This window comes from Carassius gibelio, chromosome A19 (genome assembly GCF_023724105.1).
Source record: "Carassius gibelio isolate Cgi1373 ecotype wild population from Czech Republic chromosome A19, carGib1.2-hapl.c, whole genome shotgun sequence".
In the NCBI taxonomy this organism is placed as follows: Eukaryota; Metazoa; Chordata; class Actinopteri; order Cypriniformes; family Cyprinidae; genus Carassius; species Carassius gibelio.
The window spans coordinates 8,315,464-8,338,904 of record NC_068389.1 but is presented as its reverse complement, the minus strand read 5'-3'; the positions used below and the strand labels follow the sequence as shown (position 1 = coordinate 8,338,904).

Here is a 23,441-nt window from a genome sequence, read left to right as displayed (position 1 = left end):
TGCATCTATTTTCAAAAATCTATAAAAATCTAATTTATAGATTGCACAGGCCACTTTCACCTCCAGATTGAGAGTACACCTTGCCACAATGTCAGCTGCAACGTTTCAGGACAGTCTGATGTGTAATTACAAAATAAAAGCCTCCCACATCTAAAAAAAACTGCTGCATCTCTACTTTCAAAAATGTAAATTTAAAAAAGTTATAGATTGCACAGGCCACTTTAACCTCAGATTGAGAGTACACCTTGCCACAATTCAAAGCCCATATGAGATCTGGGATGACAAAAAACGTTGGTCCGACTCGCCCGTGTCTTGGCCACCAATCTGCTGGGGAGACATTTATTCTTATTTAATAGAAGCCCCTGGACCCTTCACTCATGAAAGATTAAAGGCTTTCAAAAGTCTGAAGGCCTATGATTATTTTGTTTCTCAAAAAGTTGGGCCAATCTTTTCTGCCAAACAGAAAGCAGTGATCGTGCTAAAAGCAGAGGTTAGACCTGGCCAAGCAGAGTCACAGCATGATTCGCATCTCCCGTGGGTGATCGCCAGAGAGAACGGCGAAATAATCACTGCTCACTGCGACTGCAAAGCCGGGTAAGTCTTCATTGATCAGTGTTCTTATTTACTTATTTAAAGTTTAATTGTTGAACTTTAAATGAAATCCTCTATTTTTTCACCATTGACCGATTTCCAGATCATTTAGATAGATAACTTCCGTGTGCAGATGCAGCAAATTTTTCACAAGACAAGCGAGATGACCGTAGTACCCGATTACATGAACTAGCTGTTTTAAATATAATAATTTCATATTTAACATCAGTTTATCAGTGCATCTGAAAGTATATTCTTTTAGACTATCGGTGATTCCATAGGCTCTCTTTCTTTCACCCGCATGGTTTAAAACAGCAAAAAGTCATGCCATGACAAGAACAGAGTCTCTGTCTTCCTCCACCCAAGCACGATTACATACGTATACGTATCGTCAATCTCACGCACTGACAAGATGACGATTGACAATGGCCATATCGCTGATTAATGGCACTCATCTGAGGTACACTGGCACAGGAAATTCTATTTATTTTTTGTACACTTAAATTTTCAAATACAGTGACTGCACCAAGATTTTCTGACTTTATATCGGAAGCAGCTCATTGGATTCGTTAAACAATTATGCAGTAATCCTCATAGCATCTACCCTTTAGACAACCAAATTGTTCTTAGTATTGAACCCCTGTCAGGCACTTCAAGAGTGCTCCCGGCTTGATCTAACCTTTGCCTTTTCCGTGTTTAAAAAAAAAAAAAAAAAACCCTCCTTCACTGTCTGGCCAAATACTAGCCATACAACTTTACCTTTCTGTCTTCCGTTCGGAGAAGCTTTCCCGTCTGATGCTGTGAGTAATTACCTCCCATCAGACGTCGGTAAGAGCCTCCCGCCTAGACCACATTACTTTTCCTTTCTACGGTCGGCGAGGCCTACCCATTCGACACCATGAGTATTGAGCTCCCGTCAGATGGTTGCGAAGTCTCCCGGCCAGACATCTTTTTTCATCCTTTGGTCTAAAAGGCTTACCCATCCGACGCCGTCAGTATTAAGCTCCCTCGGGATGCTGGCGCGAGCCTCCAGGCCACACACCCTTACCTTTTCCTCCTACAGTCAGCGAGGCTTATCCGTTCGATGCCTTGAGAATTGAGCTCCCATCGGACGCCGGCAAGAGCCTCCTGGCAACACAACTTTACCTTTCCGTCTTACGTCCGGAGAGGCTTATCCCTTCGATGCCTTGAGTATTGAGCTCCCATCGGACGTCGGCGAGAGCCTCCCGGCTAGACAACCTTACCTTTTCCTTTCTACAGTTGGCGAGACTTATCCATTCGGTGCCTTGAGTATTGAGCTCCCATCGGACGTCGGCGAGAGTCTCCCAGCCACTTGAATTTTACTTTTCAATGCTACGGTCGGGGAGGCTTACCCGTTCGATGCCTTGAGTATTGAGCTCCCATCGGACGTCAGCGAGAGTCTCACAGTCACCTAAACTTTCGTTCCTGTTTGACGGGTGGCGGTGCTCGCATACGACGACAAGAGTCTCCACTTCCCGCCAAACTCTGTCCAAATCTTTTCCCCCCCGTCTGGTGAGGCTTATCCGTTCGATGTTCTGAGTCCTGATCTCCCATCGGATGCTGTGAGAGCCCGCGCAGTCGGGTTTTCCTTTTCTCGCTCCCCGGCTGGCGAGGCTTACCCGTCTGACGCCGTTGAGTATTGTGCTCATGTCAGATGTAGGCGAGAGTGCTCCCGGTTGGGTTTTCTTTTCTTGCTGCCCACAAACAGGTCTTATCCATCCGATGCCGTGAGTATTGATCTCCCGTTGGGTGTTGCAAGAGTCCTCTTTGTCGGCAGCCCAAAGCTGTTTATCTGCTCAAACCGAGAGGACTTACACGTCCGTCGTCCTGAGTCTTGATCTCCAGTCGGAGGCTTCATGGGTCCTCTCGGTTAGGTATCTGCCCTGGTTGCCCACTGACTAGCAGGGGCTCATTAGCCAGTAGGGCCCGTACGCCAACACCGTGACCTATTCCGGTCGAGACAACTCGGGCCCTCCTGGTCGGTCAATCCAATCACGTCGCTCCTCTGCTATCGGCCGGTGGGGCTCATCCGTTCCAATGCAGTGAGGTGCTCCGGTTGTGCAACGGCTTGAACCCCCCCAACCGGGCGCCCTAAATCACATAGTCCGACACAAGCAGCCAGTGGGGCCCATTTCTCCAATAGGTAAAGTTGCAATCACTGGAGTACATATAGGCCCTTCCAACCTGCTTTTTTAAATATCAGTCCCCGCCAGATGTCAAAGCTATTGTGGGGGGTCCTTAGTCTGGCGGCTGTCCTTTCCGCTATTGCTTTTTGGGGGGTACTCTAGGTTCGGGCCATTCCCGAGCTCAGAGCCCCTTCCCCGGACAGCACGCCAAATATGCACTATAATACTTCATCTAATTATATGTAAGTGTGAACTCGTGAAATGCAGTTTCATAACAAGGTTCGGGAGGAGCAAGTCAGATACTTAGCCTAATTAACACAGGTGGAGCCACTTAATATAATCAACCTTAGGGTATAAATACAGCTGAATTAGCCTACCTGTCTCCATTGATGGTTTGTCAGCATCCCCCCTCCATCCCCATCTCCTCCACTAGAGTTCATTTTACACTTTTACATATACGGGGGGGTTGGTTACTCTAGGTTCGGGCCATTCCCGAGCTCGGAGCCCCTTCCCCGGAGAGCACGCCAAATATGCACTATAATACTTCAGCTAATTATATGTAAGTGTGAACTCGTGAAACTTCCTTAAAATCTTTTGAAATAAGCCAATAGTCGATGCGCGAGTGACTGGTCTGTGTCTTATTGCACAAAGTATATGCTCTTTGACCTGGATGCGAGTCCCTCCAGGAATCAGCCAAATCAAATCTTTGTGCAAATAGCCTTATATGTGAGGTAGAGGAGTCTGAACTTCTAGAGGACCCTCTATCCATACTGTTGTCCAACACAGTGTTGAAGTCACCACCAAAGATTATTGAAGAATCTGGATATTTGGATAACCAGTACAGCAAACGCTTTTCCAACTTGACAAAAAAGATATTATGCTCTGTTTTATAGTTGAAGCCATACACATTGACTAGAATATAAAAAGACTGTGCAGCCTGGAGTATTAAAAAATACTCGAGTTTATCACAGTCAGAGATCAAAATTTTCCCATTAATACTGTGTTTCAGTGTACAAACACCTGCAGCCCGCTCTGTGCCATGGGACATCCACAAATCATCACCCCACTGCGACCTCCAAAAAGACTTGTCTTGTTCTGTTGAGTGCGACTCTTGTATAAAGCAAAAATCTATGTTAAACTGCTTGCAAAACAAAAATACGGCTTTACGTTTAATGTTGTTTCTTAAACCTCTCGCATTTAAGAAAATAATAGACAAAGACATAAGGATAATAAGCTTAAAAAAAATAATAATAAATAATTAAAAATGAAAGCTTAGACCGAATAAGTGAATGAGTAGTTATGTTGAAATCCTGTGGTCACTTAAGAGAGTACTGTAGAAGGTGAGAACTGCAAACCCTATGGGGAAATGTGAACTTAGAACATAGCAAGAAATAGTAGTAAGTTAAGCTAATTTGGCATATGTACCATCTCAAATAATTGTACATTTGAAGAGAACAAACAATTCAATCTCTCACTCTTTATAGAAAGCAAAAACCAAAACCTCGCTCAATAAAAAAGGCTGCTGTTCAGCTCTGCCAGGAGCAATAATCAGAGTGCTGCATGCCTGCTTAAATTAAAGGGCATATTTAGATTATCAACAAAAGTACAGCAGTTAAATTCTAATCGGCTCTTAGCGCGATTACATACAACATCAGGTAATAAAAAATAATAATAATAATAATAAAAAAAAATTGTAATGTGAGAGATAGTAAAGACAGCTAAGCCATACTTTACTCCAGTTTGTACTCCAGTTTGTACCTTGTGCCATCACAGAACCAGTCACTGAGGTGGAAAAATTTATTTTCCATTCACGAACGCGCGTCCTCCAACGAAGAATGCCAGCTTGTTCTCCTTGCGTGCTTTATCCACGGCTGGCCAGAGTCGGTTTCTCCAGGCGCGGTCATCAGCTGACAGGTCCTCCGCCAGCTTCAAGTTATTGTCTTTCAAGAAGGTTGACTTCTTGGCAGAACGCCAGACAGCATCACGGTAAATCCTGGATGTAAATTGTATAATGACTCCTCTGGGTTGGTTGTTGTTTGATTTCACGAGGCCGAGTCGGTGTACCGTGTCAACAACATCTGGAAATTTATCTTTTGCCTCCGGTAAAACAGACTGACAGAGAGTATCTTCAGTCTTTCTCTTCTCTTGTTTGCTCATTTTGGTCCGTGGACAACAGCCAAAATTTGAAGTGAGCAGTAATTGTCAAAAAAAAAAAAACCTCAATAAAGTATATGTTCACCCAATTCAATATTATTATAACAGCTAGGTTTGCAGAGCTCAACCAGACACGTCTGCTCAGAGCGCCATCTTGGCGGGGCCTCCCACAACACAGAATTATGATGTTTTTAGCGTATCAATGACTTACGGGTCGGACACGTGGCCTGGCCATTCAGACGGAGGTTGCATTTCAAAAGATCGGATACAAATCAGATTCAGGACCACATACCCAAGTGTATGGAATAATATTGCGGACATTATTCAAAAGGAATCACAAATTGTATTTACCGTTTGCGCATTACCGTTTGCATTTTCGTTTAAGCAAAGGCACAGTGTCTGCCAAATTTAAAATGGACATCCTAAGTCTGTTTGCAATTGTGTTTACCATATCTTACGAGCTATGAGCCTGTCATATTTAAATCAATATTAATTACCACATTGCCTTTTCACTCTCTCTGCACTGTGCATGTAAACTGCCAAAACTCAAATGAAATCGCATTTCCTTTTGCATTTGCATTTCCAACATCTACACGGAAACCTGTCAATCAAGTGAAAGGGGTGGGGCCATTTTATTGGGCAGAAAAGGAGCGAAAACAATAATACAAGAGAAAGAAAATGCAAAATAGCTTTCATTTACAGTTTTTCTCAGTCACTTTGTTGCATTTCTCAAATCAGAAATGAAATTCTCAAAACTACTTATACAACCTCCACATAATTTAGTCACTTATACACATCATAAAACCAGTTTCTCTTTCTTTTAAACAAGTTGCAATTGCTTTTGTACATTCATGCAATTGATTATGCACATTTATCTGCAGTTTCCTACATTATCAGTTGCTAATGTCATGTTGCTCAAAAAGTATAATATATAGTTTTCTGTGCTAGTCTTACCCCTTAAAACATCTAGTCTCTAGTTCATCGTATAAGTCATTAAACGCAAAATGGTTAATCTTGTTGTCATAAACTGCCAAGCACATTTTTCATTTTTGCACATTATTATTAGATTTGTTTGTAAATTTGGCATTACAGCTTTTTACAGATGCTAGGCCACATTTCTCAATAATTAGGCCACTTTTGCAAAACTCTTGACACAGTTTCCCTAACCAACTTTCAGCTTGGCAAAGCAGTTAATTTCACATTCAAAATGCACTACAACTTCCAAAACACTTTATTCAGGTCTCAAATCAACTCATTCTTCCAGAACACTAGCAAAGGTTGACAGCCGACAAACACACTTTGTCACCCACAAAACAATGACCTAAAAAACACTAACAACATGTAGCATTATACAATGTTTTATTGTGTAAAACAAGGACTGAGTAATTCCAAAATACAAGAATTTGTATACACACCATCCACTGATACAGATACAATAGTAATGCTAATCCACTAATTGTCCTATCGTTTTTATAGCATTTAATTTTAAGGTTTAAAATATATTTCATTCAAATATTACTGTAGAAATGTAGCAAATTGCTGTCTTATTCAGTTTTGTATTATGTTATTGTTTTGAACATAAGTTTAACAGTTCTGAAAACAGTATGTAAGCATGTGCAAATTGGCCCTTTTTGTACAAAGAGTTTTGGCAGTTGTGTCTGAGGGAGAAAAGAATTCATGAAATTTGAGAGATGTAGTCATTGAATGCATTTTGTGCCAAAGCAATGATAATTGATCCTCAGTTTAGCCCACATAGACTTCTGTTGTGCTCACTGTGTGAAGAGTTTTGCAAAAGTGCCCTAAGTATTGAGAAATTTGTCCTAGCGTCTGTAAAAAAAACTGTAATTGTGATTTTTATCTTGATTCTGAGCAGGAGATTGGCTTTTGCTGGTAATCCATGGTGTTTTTGCACTGAAATGCACTTACTGATTTGCAAATGTCAAGAATGATTCAACAAAAAAAACGAAAGTGACTGAGAAAAACTGTATTTATACTTTTTGTCATTATGTGAAAATACTAAATTTACAGAACAGAAAAGGCCACAGTAGAATAAAACGTAAATAAATAAATGTCATCTAATCTGCCCAAAGTTCTTCATTTGTAGGTTAGTTGTAAGTTAGTCTTAGAACATGATGTTATCTTTTCTGACATACAGTATGAAAGCATTTGTAAATTTGACTGTAAAACGACATTGTTTTGGTCTTAGTTGACCTTGTGTGTAAAAGAAGTTCAAGCTTTTTAAATTGGTGTTAACTCTATGCATTTTGTGTCAAAGCAACAAGAAATGTGTTAATTGTACAGCCTACACAGACGGATGTTGTGCTAACCGTGTTAAGAGTTTAGGAAACTTGTTAAAGTTTTTGAAAAAACTGTCATAGTGATTGTAAAAAAACTGTATTAATAATTTAATATTTCAATATAATTATTCATAAGTATTTTACCTGGGAGACATTTAATTGTATATTCCACCATTCAAAAGTTTGGGGTCAGGAAGAAGAAGAATATGAATGATGAAGAAAGAAAGAAAGAAAGAAAGAAAGAAAGAAAGAAAGAAAGAAAGAAAGAAAGAAAGGAAGAAAGAAAAAGAAAGCAAGCATCAAAAGATAAACTATACAAAATAATACTTTTAGTCTGCAAGCACAATTAAATTGATATAAAGTTACATAGAAGATGGTATGCAGATATTTAGTTAATATAATATTATACAATGTTACAAAGATTTATGATTATAATAAATGCTTTTCTTTTGAACTTTCTGTTTATCAAAGAAACCTGGAAAAATATTATCACAGGATTAAGCAGCACAACTGTTTTCAACACTGATATTAATAAGAAGTTTCAGCAAATGGTTTAAAAAACTACATTTACATTTTAGTTTTTTAAAATGTTTCCATTGCCTATATCAATCCTAATTGTAATTGTAAGTGTAATTTAAGAGATAATAATCTACACCTTCCTGCCTTCCATAACGCATAATAAGAAAAACATGTAAAACAAGATATGGTGGTATAAGTGGTGTTATGAGATTATGGGGTAAGCAGGTGTTGGTTATCAACAATTTAGAAAATGTGAAATAAATTGCACCCATCCGTAATAAAACATTCCTCACACGGCTCTGGGGAGTGAATAGAGGCCTCCTGTAGCGAATCCATGCATTTCTCTAAGATAAATATCCATATTTCAAACATAATAAACATTTGACAACCAACACCCACTTACCCCCATTGGAAGGCTTGGAGGTGCCAGGACAATTTTTATTATAACTCCAATTGGATTCGTCTGAAGGAAGAAAGTCACATACAACTAGAATGCTTTGAGGGTGAATAATTTTCATTTTTGGGTGAACTAAACCTTTTACCTGTTTGCTGTATGCAGTGGTGAGGCGCTATGATTGAGACTTCATTTAAGCTGTGTTTGTTTAAAAAAAAAGATTACAAATGGCACTTTTGCATTTGATGTACATAAGGTTGCATGACAGGCAGTTTACAGTTTTTCTTTGGTGCATTTTTCAAAACAGAGATTAAATTCTCAAAACTACTTGTACAACCTCCACATCATTTAGTCACTTATACACATCATAAAACCAGTTTCTCATTCTTTTGAATAAGTTGCAATTGCTTTTGTACATTCATGCAATTGATTATGCACATTTATCTGCAGTTTCCTACATTATCAGTTGCTAATGTCATGTTGCTCAAAAAGTATTATATATAGTTTTCTGTGCTATAGTCTTACCCCTTAGTCTTTAGTATATTGTATAAGTCATTAAATGCAAAATGATTATTCTAGTTGTCACAAACTGCCAAGAACATTTTTTTTATTTTTATTTTTACACATTATTATTAGACTTTTTTCAATTAGGCATGAATTGTGAAAGTGAATCTTGACTAATGAAGATAATGTAGATGATAAACCATTTCTCTGAAATAGCTCAAAGGTTCATCTCATGAGTCTTCAGTTGGAAAGCTTATACTGTATAGACTTTTATTATACTTTGTGCCCATATTTCCTTTTCCTTTTCCTTTTTTACATCACAAAAACATTGTAAAGGATTTATTAAATTTTTTTTTTTTTTTTTTTTTGGTCAGACCACTAGTAAAAGTGTAACTGGGAATTCTATTCAGTCTCTTTCAATCAATATCCCACATACAGTTTTTATTTAAGAAATCATTTTAATGCAATCTTCTCAACTCTCTTAGCATAAATTTTAAATAAATATTTGTTCAAACTTTTTTTTTGCTAGGACATTTTAATCAGACCTGGAATCTTATGACACACATGCACACATAATGCAGGATCAAATACTATATGATGCCAAGGTAATGGAAACAATGCAACCAGTAATGCAACCTATCATGTTATAATGACCTGCATACTTGTACTGAACATACTTGTATGATTTTAATCAGACTGCATTTTAACTTACACAAATATCATTTAGTCTCATTTTCCAGCAGTAATAAAACATTATTGAATATGTTCAAGCTGCAAATAAACAGTGGACAATAAAAGGGCATATGACAATTATTTTAAACAGAAAAATTAAAAGGTTTCAAAACACACTCTGTGGCATGTTCTCGATTATAGTAAAATCAATTCAATTTCTCCCTCCGTTTGTAAAAAGAAACAACAAATCAAACTGAAGATGCTTCTCACCAGCTGAAGAAGAGACTACAGGCAGAAACTCAGTTGAAAATGGCTGAATTAAATGCTTTTCTAAGGATGAGACCAAGAACTTGGTGATATCTATGGGTCGTTGTGATTGCATGCTAAATACTAGCTTTCAAACTTTTACATTTGCTTTAAGTTAAATTGTCCCGATAATTATGATCATAGGATACAGGAATGAAACTCTAAAAGTGCCATTCTTCTTATGTAAAACATGTATGAGCTGAAACAGCCAATAATAAAACATATTTTTAATTTTTCCTTCACTGTTCCAATACTTTTGGAGGGCACTGTAGACATAGATATTTATGACTGAAATAAATATACAGAAAACTCAGATCTGTCAGTATCTCCAAAGTAATGCAAACTTTATGCAATATGTCATGCAAAAGTTTTATTTTTAATTGATTGATTAATTAATGTTTATTACTAATAACGAATACATTGTTACATATATGCGTTTGGATGTGAGGAAGTGATCGTCTTACTCTCATTCCCTTGCTTTCATATCTGATAACATTATGATCATGAAAAAAACTTCTGTATGTTTAGAAAATCATAAAATGGTATCTAAATGTCCTGGTTAAAATCTAACTGACCAGATTTCCTGTATTTACAGTAGGAGGAGCCATGGGTACAAATACAGTATATGAGGGACAGTCAGAACATCACAGGACCACCCAACCAGCAGCAAAACAATCTACACCAGAGGAGACCCAGACAGCAAGGTAAATGTTCTTATTCTCACCGTCAGGAAAAATTAAAGAAAAGGCTATAATAATATAAAACAAACTCCTTTAATGTTTTTAGATGGTTCCAGTGTTGATTTTCTTCATGGCAGCTCTTGTAGCTGCAGATGAGCCAATGATGGAGCTCTCAGGCCAATTAGAGTCTGACAGTGCCTCTGTTTCTGTGGTATACTGTGATGCTTGTAATACATGTCCTAATGGAAAAACGTGCTGTCGTTCTCCTCATGGTATTTGGTACTGCTGCCCAGTCCCAATGGTCAGTGAATCAGTAACTCTTTTATACTCTGTTAAGTTATGTTTCATGTTTAACCCTGGCTCATTCTTCCCACTCTTCAGGGTCAGTGCTGCAGAGATGGACGTCATTGCTGTCGTCATGGTTATCACTGCAGTCCGAGATCCACCCATTGTTTGAGGGGGTGGCTGAAAATTCCATCTTCTGCTGAGCTGGCCACCAAGGCTATCCAGAAACCTCAGGTGAGTCAGCACTCTGTATATGATGCTAAAATATTGCAAACTATATGAAACCAGTAATGCAAGCCATGCAACCAGTAACTCAAAATATGTGAATAGCAATGCAACCTATCACGAAAGCCACCGTGTAACAGTTACCCACATGCATGACAGATAATGACTTCAATGGTATATTATATTCTATTATTCAAACATATTTATCTAAGCTTCATATTTATTTATCTTTGTTGCAGTCTGTCCCCATTGACCAGGCTCCAGAATGGAAGAGCCAGACTGAGTCAGTTCATTGTAATGGAAATCTCTTCTGCTCTACTGAGCAGTTCTGTTGCAAGACAGCAGCCGGCCAGTGGGGTTGCTGCAATGGTAAAACAAACTTTATGTTGCTATCATAATCATGACACTTATATAAAATTTTAGTTTTAATATAACCCATAATCAATAATAAAAACTCTAAAGTTTTGTGTTTGCTCATGTTATTATTTGTATTTCTTTCTTTTGTAGAGATGGTGTTGTAAGTAAGCAACCCCCCTGAACTTGGGTGCAGGTCTTACTAAAGACTTACCAAGTGCAAGAGGCCTTTGTCACACTTTCACTCAGCTTCATTTTCCCTTAGTTAGTTTGTTGTGTACTATCAACCATTTATTATCACCCCATTTGGTCATGTATTTAAATTAAACTGTTTCACTTTTGGTTGTCAGGTCTTCTCTCTACTTGCTACTATTCTATGTTGCATTTACCCTGTTTGGATAATTAAAAACTGCATAAATCATGTGCGTTTATTATAACCAAGTGTGGCAGCTTTCAGAAGTCAATTATTGCTGATATAGATTCAAGCTGAATTAAAGCAAAATAAAAATTTTAAGCACTGCAGTCAAATGTCATTGTCATTTATTAATTGAACTGTTGTTTTTGCGTGTTTTTAGTTTGTTTGTACCTTTTATAATTTATCATGAATTAATCTTTAAAGGGAATTTAAAGTTCAATTTCATGCTCCCTCAAAACTTGCCACATCTGTGGCATTGTGCTGTGTGATAAAACTGCACATTGTAGAGTGGCCTTTTATTGTGGCCAGCCTAAAGGCGGGGCGTACACGGTGTGATTTTTGCTGTTGTACGAGTTCGAATGCGTTTTTTTTTCAATCGTGTGGAAATCGCGTAAGCTCGTATGGTCGCGGCTCGTATCATTTGCGATGAATTACGAGCAGAGCAGAGTGGCTTACGAGCACTTCCCGACCTCCCAATCATTTTTAAACATGTCTAAAAAGTTTGTGAGCTATCGGTTTGAATTTGTGACATTGGTGAGGTTGAACGAGCCGGTTTGTTGATTTATCTGAAGTTGACCAATCACGAACTAGGAAAACCACAGGAGAAAAAGGCGGATGTGGACTACTGACCAGGAGGATAAACTCGCTGAAGTCTGACAGGAACAGCGAGGGCTGTATAATGTTTCTAGCAACATGTTCTCTCTCTCTTTCTCTCACAGACGTAACTGTATTCCATACACTACCTCTTTCCATCACGGAAAATGCATGTTTAAAATTTCTATTAAACACTGTATAGTATTTTTTAAAGCCATTTGGTTAACGAGGGCACATGAATTGTCCTCACAAACCTTGTTTACATTGTAATACCTATTTTAGATAAAACCATATACTGTACAAGAACACACACACAGGGTGACCAAACGTCCAGGTTTCCTATTGAAAAATAACCTGTACGTGTAGGAAACAGTCACGGCTCGTATCAATATTTTATATGCAGTTATGAGAGAGGGAGAGCAGTTATATTAGGCACACTCAACTTGAAGCAGCGCTGCACAGAATTATCACCTGTATGACATCAAAGTACCGCGAGAGCGATTCAAATGCATTGGATATGTGTGCTCTCTTATCGCTCTCGCGTTACTTTAATGTCATACAGTGATCCATCTGTGCGTGCAGCGGTGCTTCAAGTCGAACGTGTCTATCAACTTCGTGTGATTGCTTCTGGAATTTGCGGGTTGTAAAATTGTGTCGTATATCATCTCGTCCATACGATTTTCAGATAAACTCACTCGTGCCGTGTGCGTGGACATACGATCTTCCGACCATCCGAATTCGCACCATGTACGCCCGCCTTAAACAATTCCTGTGCCCTCGTAAACCAAATGGCTTTAAAATATACTATACGGTGTTTAATAAAAATGTTAAACATGCATTTTCCGTGATGGAGAGAGGTAGTATATGGGGATATACAGTATAGAATACCGTTACGTCTATGGAGAGTCCCTGTAAACTACATATGCGTGTGTGATAGAGAGAGCGAGATAGAGAACTAAAAAGCATGGCACACGTTGCTAAAAAAACATCATACAGCGCTCGCTGTTCCTGTCAGACTTCAGTGAGTTTATCCTCCTGGTCAATCCAAATTTGCTGTGGCACTGCCGTCTTCGTCTTTCTTCTTCTGTGGTTTTCCTAGTTCATGATTGGTCAACTTCAGATAAATCAACAAATCGGCTCGTTCAACCGCACCAATGTCCCGAATAGCTCACCGATAGCTCGCAAACTTTTTAGACATGTTTAAAAATGATTGGGAGGTCGGGAAGTGCTTGTAAGCCACTCTGCTCGGCTCGTAATTCATCGCAAATGATAGGAGCCGTGACCATACGAGCATACGCGATTTCCACACGATTGAAAAAAAATCACATGCGAACTCAAACGACAGCAAAAATCGCACTGTGTACGCCTGCCTTAAGGCACACCTGTGCAATAATCATGTGGTCTAATGAGCATCTTGATATGCTGCACCTGTGAGGATGGATTATCTTGGCAAAGGAAAATGCTCACTAACACAGATTTAGACAGATTTGTGAACAATATTTAATAGAAATAGGCCTTTTGTGTACACAGAAAAAGCCTTAGATCTTTAATTTCAGCTCATGAAAAATTGGGGCAAAAACGAAAGTGCTGCATTCATAATTTTGTTCAGTGTATAGATATAGTTTGTTTTGATGTATATAAAATGAATACATCTCACTGGAGGAAATGTTACAAATGCTGTAAGAGGATCCCATGAGGGCATTAAGGACATTATAGAGATTGCCTTGATAAAAATGGTCCTGCCATTTGTCAGTAATAATTAACCATTGTATAATATATCTATTTAGTCTGATCTTTTTCAGTTTGATGGGGGCAACAGCTTCTCCTATTAGAGAAAATAGTGCCCATGTTGCCAGTTATTTCGGTCATTTATTTTTGGCCACACATAGCAGTTGAGATAAATCAGGCAGGTTATTTGTGAAGGTTATTTCATATCAGTGATACGCAGCATGCACGATACAAGGAAATGGTTGATAACATCATCACTTTGAGGTACGATAGAAGTTCCACTACGTCGACTATGCAGGGGTGCAGCAGGTCATCAGCGCGAAAAGCCTAGGATGCTCCCAGAAAAGATTCCAATAATAAACACATAGCAGTTATGTTCTTAACACCATGACAATAACTGTTTCTCTTAGCGCTTCAGAGGTTTGTTCTATTTGAACTGTGCATTGAATATAAGTGCATTGAAATGTGCGAGACATGAATTTAAATTGTATTTATTTACAGAGGTATATGATGTCGTCCATGTGTAAAGAAGCTGCGCAGCACAAATCAGTGAATGAATGATCCGAAGTGAAGTAAACAGCAAATTTCACCTGCTAAGGGAGTAGGGAGCAATGAACAATAAGAACACAGTTCATGCACGGAGCTTACTTCTAACGAGCTGATTATCCAAATCACGTGTGTTAAAAAAAGAGAGACGTGCAATATATGCAGAGCAGTGGGGCGCGAGAACTGGAATGGGCTAGGTGCACAAGATGTCGCCGGTGAGCTTCAGCGACGCGAGTGTGTGCATACTTCCAGTCTTGTCACGCTCGCATTTACTGTAAGGGAAAATAACATGCGAAACTTGGCTAGATGTATATAATTAATGATTTTCAAATTTAACAGCGGATAGTGATATAAAAAAAAAATTACGTACCTCTGTGTGGAAATTCATCAAGATTCATCAAGAAGGGATTTCTTTCAAACACAAACCACTCAAATATGCGATACTTTTCATTTTCGAAGAGCTGATTCTCTTTCATCATCTCGTGTTCGAGATCCACCTATGGGAAGGGCATCCGTACCTGACCTCTGCAGAAGCATCCAATTGCACCAAGTCTGGCTAGACAGACAGAAGCGTGCAGCCAATGCCAGGTAAGGGCCCGCCCCCTTACCTAGGGGTATAATAATGGCTGCAGCGCTGCTATTCCCCAGTTGACATTCGCTTCTCGCGATCTCTGCATTGACACAGTTCGGTTGGATTACGATGCTCACCTTCGTGTCTTCAGGAGGACATATCAATTGATCAGCCTCCGCCAGATGTGACTGTCGTCTTCTCAGCTTTTTCTGCTGTGTTCTGCATTCAGGGCCGCCGCTCTCTCGTCGTTTTCACCTGCTCCCACGGCTGCCCGCCACGGATTTTTCCGATTTCTTCTCCGGTATGTCGCTTTCTATACATAACGCTTCTCCGGGGAATAGCCTATCACGGGCCTGCTGCGTGTGGAGCACTCATCGCTGCTAAGGACCTTCACCCGTTCTGCGTGGTTTGCTTGGGCCTTAAACACGCTCAAGAAGCCTTGGAGAACGCGGAAAATTGCAGTCATTGCCTTATGCTGCCCAAAAATGTTTTACAGATCTGGGACACGATGACGACGACGCGCTACCGGGGGACTCCCGGGGCGCCTCCTCACTTGTTTGGGCTGACCAGCCCAATCCCGCATTCCCCGAAGAGGACATCTTCGCGGGCAACCTCATGCTCGCCGACGAACCGGCCGGTTCCGGCGATGAGGATGATGCGGCCCTTCTCGGGGTCTCAGAGGACGGGGATGCCATCCCGCCCTCTGGCGTTCCCCAGGCTAGCAGCCTCAGTCCATCCTCCTGGAAGTGCGAGCGAGCGGCCGCTCCATATAAGCTCGCCTCAACATTGAGTGGCCTTCTCCACAGAGCGCCACCGACCAGGAGAGGGATATTTACGACGGAAAAGTGTTCTCCTCCCGGTCCAGGGAAACAACTCTTCCCCGTCCTCCAGCGTGCACTAAGCATATGAGGCACAACTGGAGCGAACCGCTCAGCTTCAAACACGGCCTTTCGGGCCTTGAAGTAAAGGATATGGGAGCTCATGGTATGGGCGACCCCCCTGTTATCGAGCCTTCCATCGCCAGGCACCTTAACCCCGCTCAGGGCGGGCTGCTCGCTCCCCCTAAGCCGGTCTTGCCCAACAAGCTGGACCGTTTTTCTGCCTCAGTTCACCAGGCCGCATACAAGTCCTCGGCCTTGGCTGTCAGGGCCCTGAACGTCTCGTCTCTCCTCTCCGCTTACCAGGCGGAGATGTTGGACGAATTAGTGCAACAGCTAAAAAAGCTAACTCCTTCTCTACACTTGTGGAAGGAGATCCTCACGGTGAACGACCTCGTCCTTCGTAATGCTCGGCAGGCCGTCCAAGCCTGCGGGCGCTCTATGGCGCTTTCTGTGGTGGGAGAGCGCGCGCTCTGGCTTAACCTGTCAGGCCTTCCTGACAGTGAGAAGCGGCGCATCGCGGGCGCATTGATGGAGCCCGATCGGGCTCTCTTCGGCCCCGCCGTCGCATTGATGCAACAACGGTGTGACTACAAAAAGAAGGAGGACGAGGCCTTCAAGTTATGTCTTCCTAGGGGGAAAAATCGACTCCCGCCGCGGCCGCGGCTGGAGGACCATCTAACCCTACCCCCATCGACTCGAAACGTAAGCGGCCTGCCTGATGTTCGATTGATGGAGGCATCGAGTCCGCGTTCATGGGCCACGAGCCCTTCGGACTCTCTCCCTGTCCCAGGACCCCCGTTCAAAAGACGCAGGGTCTCCCGCGGATGGATCGATTCCTCTCCGTTCGAGGCTGCCCAGCCCATGTGTTTAATGAACGGTGTGTGTTCCCCCCTCACGTTCAGGGGGTCTGTTGTGAGGAAAAGTGCAAAAGCAGTGTCACCACACCGCATACACTCTGTTCCCCTCACCCAACCAATAAAGGCTTCGGCCCCAGTGTTTCCCCAACACAAAACACACAGAAAAACAAAAAACACATTAAAACAAACGAATCAAATGAATTCGTTTTAGAGAGAGGATCTCTCTCCGCAGAGAGAGTCCATCTCCCCGCGGAGAGAGGAAATCTGTCTGAACCCCTGCATGTTGCCCCTGGTGTGTCCACTAGATGGCGCCATTGCATCACAAATAAACCAGCTGGGCTTACACAGCCCCGCTGCAGCTCGGGTGGGAACACTTGCGAATCACGAATGGGCTTGGCAAACTGTTTCGGCTCCCGAGTGGGTGATGCGTACTATATTGCAGGGATACAGACTGCAGTTTGCAATGAAACCCCCGCATTTCAACGGCGTTCTCTCTTCACACACAGAAGAGAACACCTTACACATTCTGAAAGAGGAAATATCCTCCCTCCTAAACAAGGGAGCGATTCAGGTGGTGCCCCTCACTCTGATGAATCAGGGATTTTATTCTCGTTATTTCCTGGTCCCAAAAAAGGACGGCGCTCTCCGCCCTATTCTGGACCTTCGTGTGTTAAACAAACATTTGAGGAAATACAATTTCAGAATGCTGACTCATGGCTCGCTCGCCCGTGCCATAAAACAGAACGACTGGTTCACATCGGTCGACCTGAAAGATGCTTTCTTCCATATAAGCATTTATCCGCCACACAGGAAGTTTCTTCGTTTCGCCTACCAAGGCAAATGTTACGAATTCACAGTTCTGCCGTTTGGGCTCAGTCTAAGCCCCCGGTGTTTCTGTCTGTGTGCGGAGGCGGGTTTAGCACCCATGAGAATGTCAGGTATGAGGATTCTGACATACATAGACGATTGGCTAATCATAGCCGAATCGAAAGAGAAAGTGTTGCAGGACACCTGCCGTGTGCTCACGCACATCACATCTCTCGGGTTCAGAGTGAATGTGAGCAAGAGCAATTTTACACCCAGTCAGAATGTCATTTTCCTGGGTTTGGAGTTGAACTCAGTCTCCATGCGAGCGCGTCTCTCTCAAGAGCGCGTTCTCTCTCTAATGAACTGTCTGTCACAGTTCAGAGAGGGGGCGAAAGTACAATATCGCACATGCCTCAGGCTGCAGGGTCTTATGGCTTCATCAATCCAGGTTGTACCGCTGGGACTCCTGAGAATGAGAGCGTTCATGAAATGGATTTTGTTACTACATTTCAGCCCGACGCGCGATCTTTGCCGCTCTGTAATAGTGACGCGCGCCTGCTCGGCAGCCTTGCGCCACTGGAAGAGCGCAGACTTTTACGCACATGGAACCCCTCTGGGGACAGTTATGATGCGGAAAGTTGTGACGACAGATGCGTCCTTAACAGGCTGGGGCCCCACCCAGGAGGGCAGAACGGTGAACGGTCTGTGGCCGAGCAGACTACGTTCAGCGCACATAAATTATTTAGAGCTTATGGCCGTATGGAAAGCTCTGAATCATTTTCTGCCTCGCCTGCAGGGACATCATGTGCTTGTACGCTGCAACAATACCACGACAGTGGCTTATATCAACCGTCAGGGCGGCATGCGCTCGTCGAAACTTCACGCTCTAGCTTACAAGCTTCTAGTATGGAGTGGACATGTTTTCCTGTCGTTACGCGCGACTCATGTTCCCGGCCTTCTAAACAGAGGCGCGGATCTTCTATCAAGGGGAAACCCAATCTACGGAGATTGGCGCCTTCACCCGCAGATAGTGGATATGTTATGGATGAGATTTGGACAGGCAACCGTAGATCTATTCGCCTCGCGCGAAAACTACCATTGTCCTGTTTTCTTCTCGCTAAAGGACGTGGACGCACCCCTCGGGGTAGATGCACTGGCCCACCCGTGGCCCAGAGTGGTGCTGTATGCCTTTCCTCCCCTGTGCCTGATAATTCCTACACTGGCCAGGGTGAGAGAGCAGCGCCTGTCTCTCATTCTGATAGCACCCAGGTGGCCCAAAGCACCATGGCTGGCGGAGATAATCCCTCTGTTATATGCCGAGCCGTGGCGCCTCCCCCCCCGGCACAGATCTTTTGTCCCAAGCAAACGGGGAGATTTATCACCCACACCCGGAACAGGGTGGCTCTTTGGGCGTGGCCCGTGAGAGGACGAACCTAAGCGCACTGGGGCTTTCGCCGCGTGTGATTGCTACTATACAGAATGCCAGGGCCGTTTCTATGCGATTCTTGTATGGCAGTAAGTGGCAAGTGTTCGAAGGGTGGTTTGATGGGCGTGGTCTCACATCTTATCAGTGCTCAGTTCCTGATATTTTGTGTTTCCTCCAAGACCTCTTGGAAAAAGGCAGGTCTTTTTCCACAATTAAGGTCTACTTGGCTGCGATTTCGGCCTTTCATGTGGGCTTTGAGGGCTCAACAGTCGGGCAACATCATCTAATCCGCAGATTTATGAAGGGTGCCTGAGTGGGACCTCTCCATGGTGTTGGAGGCTCTGTCTCAGTATCCTTTTAAACCTCTTGGAAGTATTTCCCTAAAGCTGCTGTCCTTCAAGACAGCTTTGCTCTTGGCCTTGGCATCAGCCAAACGTGTCAGTGAGCTACATGCACTTTCGGTTCATCCCTCGTGCACTAAATTTTCTCTTAGTGGAGATATGGTTTCCCTTAAGCCTAATCCGGCCTTCATGCCGAAGTGCTTCCCTGCGTTCACTTCAGAGGTGTTGGAGCTGTCCGCTTTTGACCCTCCACCTTTTTCCTCCCCGGAGGATGAGAGGCTAAATGCTCTGTGTCCCGTCCGTGCTTTACGGACATATATGAACAGGACTAGTGCTTTCCGGAAGAGCGACCAGCTCTTTATTTCATGGGCATCCACTCATGGAGGGAATCCTATTTCTAAGCAACGCCTCTCACATTGGCTTGTGAATGCTATAGCTTTGGCTTATGAATCAAAGGGAATGCAGCCACCAGGGAGCGTCGCTAAAGGACATCTGCTCCGCTGCCATTTGGTCTTCTCCTTATAGCTTTGTGCGTTATTACTGGCTGGTTGTCACCAGCATCTCGGTAGCACATTCGGTTTTAGGGGTGGGGTCCTCTTAGCCCTTCCCTGCAACCCCGCTGGAAGAGGTGAAGAAGGAGTGAATGGGCCGGCTGGCCATGCACATCCCTGTCACTAGCATGTTTTTACATTCCTTTTTCTGGGTGTATTTATATGCACATTGGTTATCATGTGTGTGATGCTAACATTTTTTCATGTGCTGCATATGCACAGCAGTCACGACTGTGCATCAGTATTGCAGGTTCATGAGTATGGGACGTGTCAGGCACCGCCTCTCTGGGGCGACCGTCCTTCTCTGGCTTTCAGAACCTCACTGTGAGTGTATTGGGCAATCAGGGAGCTGTCCATGTCTCTCCTATAGGTGGATCTCGAACACGAGATGATGAAAGAGAACAATAGGTTACTGTCGTAACCCCGGTTCTCTGAAACATCGAGTGGAGAGATCCACCAGCTTTGCCCCGCTTGCCACACGAGAAGCGAATATACTTAACTGGGGAATAGCAGCGCTGCAGCCATTATTATACCCCTAGGTAAGGGGGCGGGCCCTTACCTGGCATTGGCTGCGCGCTTCTGTCTGTCTAGCCAGACTTGGTGCAATTGGATGCTTCTGCAGAGGTCAGGTACGGATGCCCTTCCCATAGGTGGATCTCTCCACTCGATGTTTCAGAGAACCGGGGTTACGACAGTAACCTATTGTTTTGTTCTGACTGTTATGTAAGATCAAGGTTTCTGACTGTCAAACGAGATGCAGAGAGATTTCTGATAAAGCACGTCATTAACTTTATTTGATAACAATTTATAACTGTAACTGTACAACTAAACGTAATGTAATTATGTCAAGTTTGCATTAAATAAAAGATAGCTGCATTCATGTGTGTTTTTATCAATGTTTATTTGTTTTCTGAAAGATCGGCAGCATAAATCATTATTTTACTATGAGCAGCTCATGTATTTTGCTATTCTTTTGCATTAATTATCAGATAAAACAAATATGAAAATTAGTCATTACTATTAGTTAACTGTGTAAAATAATAAAATATGTTGTGAAAATAATGATGAAACAGACTGATGTGCACAATTGAGAAATGGATACTTATGGGGATAAATCGCAGCCCACGTCTCACGAGGTAAATATTTCATTTAAAAAAATCAATGTATTACAAATATTTTCAAGAAATAAGTAATTTGTACATTTACATAATTGGTAAGATAAAAATACATTCTGTTGCTGTGATACACACCATGAGTTCAATGGGGGCTGCCATCTTTTAGCAGAACTTCACTTGCGTTAGCATTCCCATTGACTCCCATTCATTTTGGCGTCACTTTGACAGCGAATAACTTTACATCTGAGGCATTTAAAGACTCTGTATGTCCATTATTTATTTCTAAAGATACATGACAATGTATAAAGGGCTCCATTACCTTCTATGTTACGTTATGGCCCCGTATAAAACAGTTTTTGTAAAAAATAGGCTAACGATTGCATCATAACCACTCGACTCTCTGTCGCATTACCGTACAGACAGGAGGAGAAGCTCACAGGCAATTAACTTAATATGGCGTACTGGCGTTACATTTTAAAATACTATACAAAATAATTAATCCGAATACTTACTCCTGCTCACTCACGCCAAAGAACTCCCCGCTCAAGCTCGCCGTCTCTGCAAGATTAACGATGGCAGTTTGCACGCACAGCCACTTAGAAGATTTACATCCGTCAGACAGGTTGCTGACGTCGTCAAGCTTCGTTTGAGTCTGCGCGTCATAAACGGAAGTGCTAAAAAACGCTAAAAATGGGCTTCACTTGTCTCAATTGAGTTCCAATGGGGTCGCTGTGTCCATTTCTTTTACTGTCTATGGTAACGATGCGTAGCCTCGGGGACGCGTATGCGTACAGATGCGTTGACTATGAAACGGCCCTTAGTGTAATTAATTCATTTACCAGACCCAAACAGGCTCAGTTAACATTTATTGTATAGTAATAATAGTGTATATCATATTTGCATTTGAAGTGATATTATAAATCCTGTAAAGATATAGAAGGTAATATTTGGATTTCTCCAGTTCTCTGCACTGACGTTTAGCGCAAACGGAAGTATCTTTGCACACACTGGCAAGACCGGAAATCCAAGATGGCGGAGATATGCTAGCCCATTGAGAACCGCTGCGTCATTGCAATTTGTTGCGCTGGTCGTGTTTGACCATTTGTTTGTTGGAAGTAGCAACAGTAGCTAAGGGGGGCGGGGCTCGGCGAAAGGCTAATTGTAGATATCAGGGATGCAAAAACAGCATGCTTTTCATGCCTAGTGTTTCTTTTACTCTCTATGGTATCTGCAATGGCATCAAATTCTCATCAAATTCTGCTTAAACAAAAATCCCTGTCAATACAGAACGAAATATGCTGTAGCCTATTTTGCCCTCAATACTGCCTATAGTAGGCTATATATGTATGTTTAACATCCAAATGTAGAAGGGTTTGTCTGTTGGCGCACAGAGCCACGCAGTCGCAGACAGCACGTGAAGTTCGTGCACACCGAATTCCCTTGTCTTTATCTATTTGTGTTCCAAAAAAAATAAAATAAAAAAAATACAATGTGCTCGAAAAAATAAGTCAAAGTGTTGTCTCAACAAGTCTCCCCATAAACTACAGTCAAAGAAAGAAAATGGATGTGTGCCATTACCAGTATTAGATGCATTCGTCTTAAAGGCACAGCAACCCAATATACCTGCAGCTGTTTGTGTCACCAAAGTAAATCAAACAACAAAAGAGAAAGAGAGAAAAAAAAAACACTTTTGTTGCTAAAGATAAACTGTATTAATTATATGAATCATATTTAATATATACAGTGTATAGTGTTATTTTACATTTGATTATTCAATGTCTGTAACTTAATACAGTTAATTTACCTGTAAAACCAAAAACACTGCTTTATTTCACATGGTTTTTTTTCTTTCTGTTGCATTTATATATGCTTGTACTTTGTTTATTATTTTCTATGCAGATGCACTAGGCCTAACCTACAAAATTACCCCAATCATCCTATAACTTTACAAAAAAAACTACTCAAATCATGAGGTGAAATTGTTTTCAGGATGTTCTAATCCCATAACCTGCTGCACTCAAGACTCACTCGCATTTCGATCGGGACAGCTGACAGAACTGTCACTTGACTTGACTAATCGGGTAATTGTTGCATTGTCACAAAAATATATAATTTGCACACCTTTTAAAGGGGGGGTGAAATCCTCGTTTTCACTCAATATCATGTTAATCTTGAGTACCTATAGAGTAGTACTGCATCCTTCATAACTCCAAAAAGTATTTAGTTTTATTATATTCATAAGAGAAAGATAGTCTGTACCGATTTTTCCCGGAAAAACACGAGCGCCTGGAGGCGTGACGTGTGGGCGGAGCTAAAGAATCACGAGCGCCAGTTGCTCGCTCTGATCAGTGATTGTCTGTGCAAAGCCTCTCTCTGCTCTGCTATACGGGAGCGCGCGCTCTTCCGGCAAACGTGCCCTCAGGACCCATATAAGGAAATTCCGCTCCATCTAACGTTACACAGAGCCATACTCGAAAAAAA

At 42.0% G+C, this 23,441-nt stretch overlaps 2 protein-coding genes across 3 annotated transcripts in view; both read left to right on the top strand.

Moving 5' to 3' along the window:
- The window catches only part of LOC127935585 (protein S100-A14), a 102,655-nt gene that overhangs the window by 41,412 nt on the left and 37,802 nt on the right, over positions 1-23,441 (top strand). The window lies entirely within an intron of this gene.
- On the top strand, positions 10,165-11,650 carry LOC127935582 (progranulin). The gene is made up of 5 exons (XM_052533585.1): positions 10,165-10,288; positions 10,371-10,565; positions 10,646-10,783; positions 11,014-11,143; positions 11,282-11,650. The coding sequence occupies exons 2-5, from the start codon at positions 10,371-10,373 to the stop codon at positions 11,293-11,295; spliced, it is 477 nt and encodes a 158-aa protein (XP_052389545.1). The 5' UTR covers positions 10,165-10,288; the 3' UTR covers positions 11,296-11,650.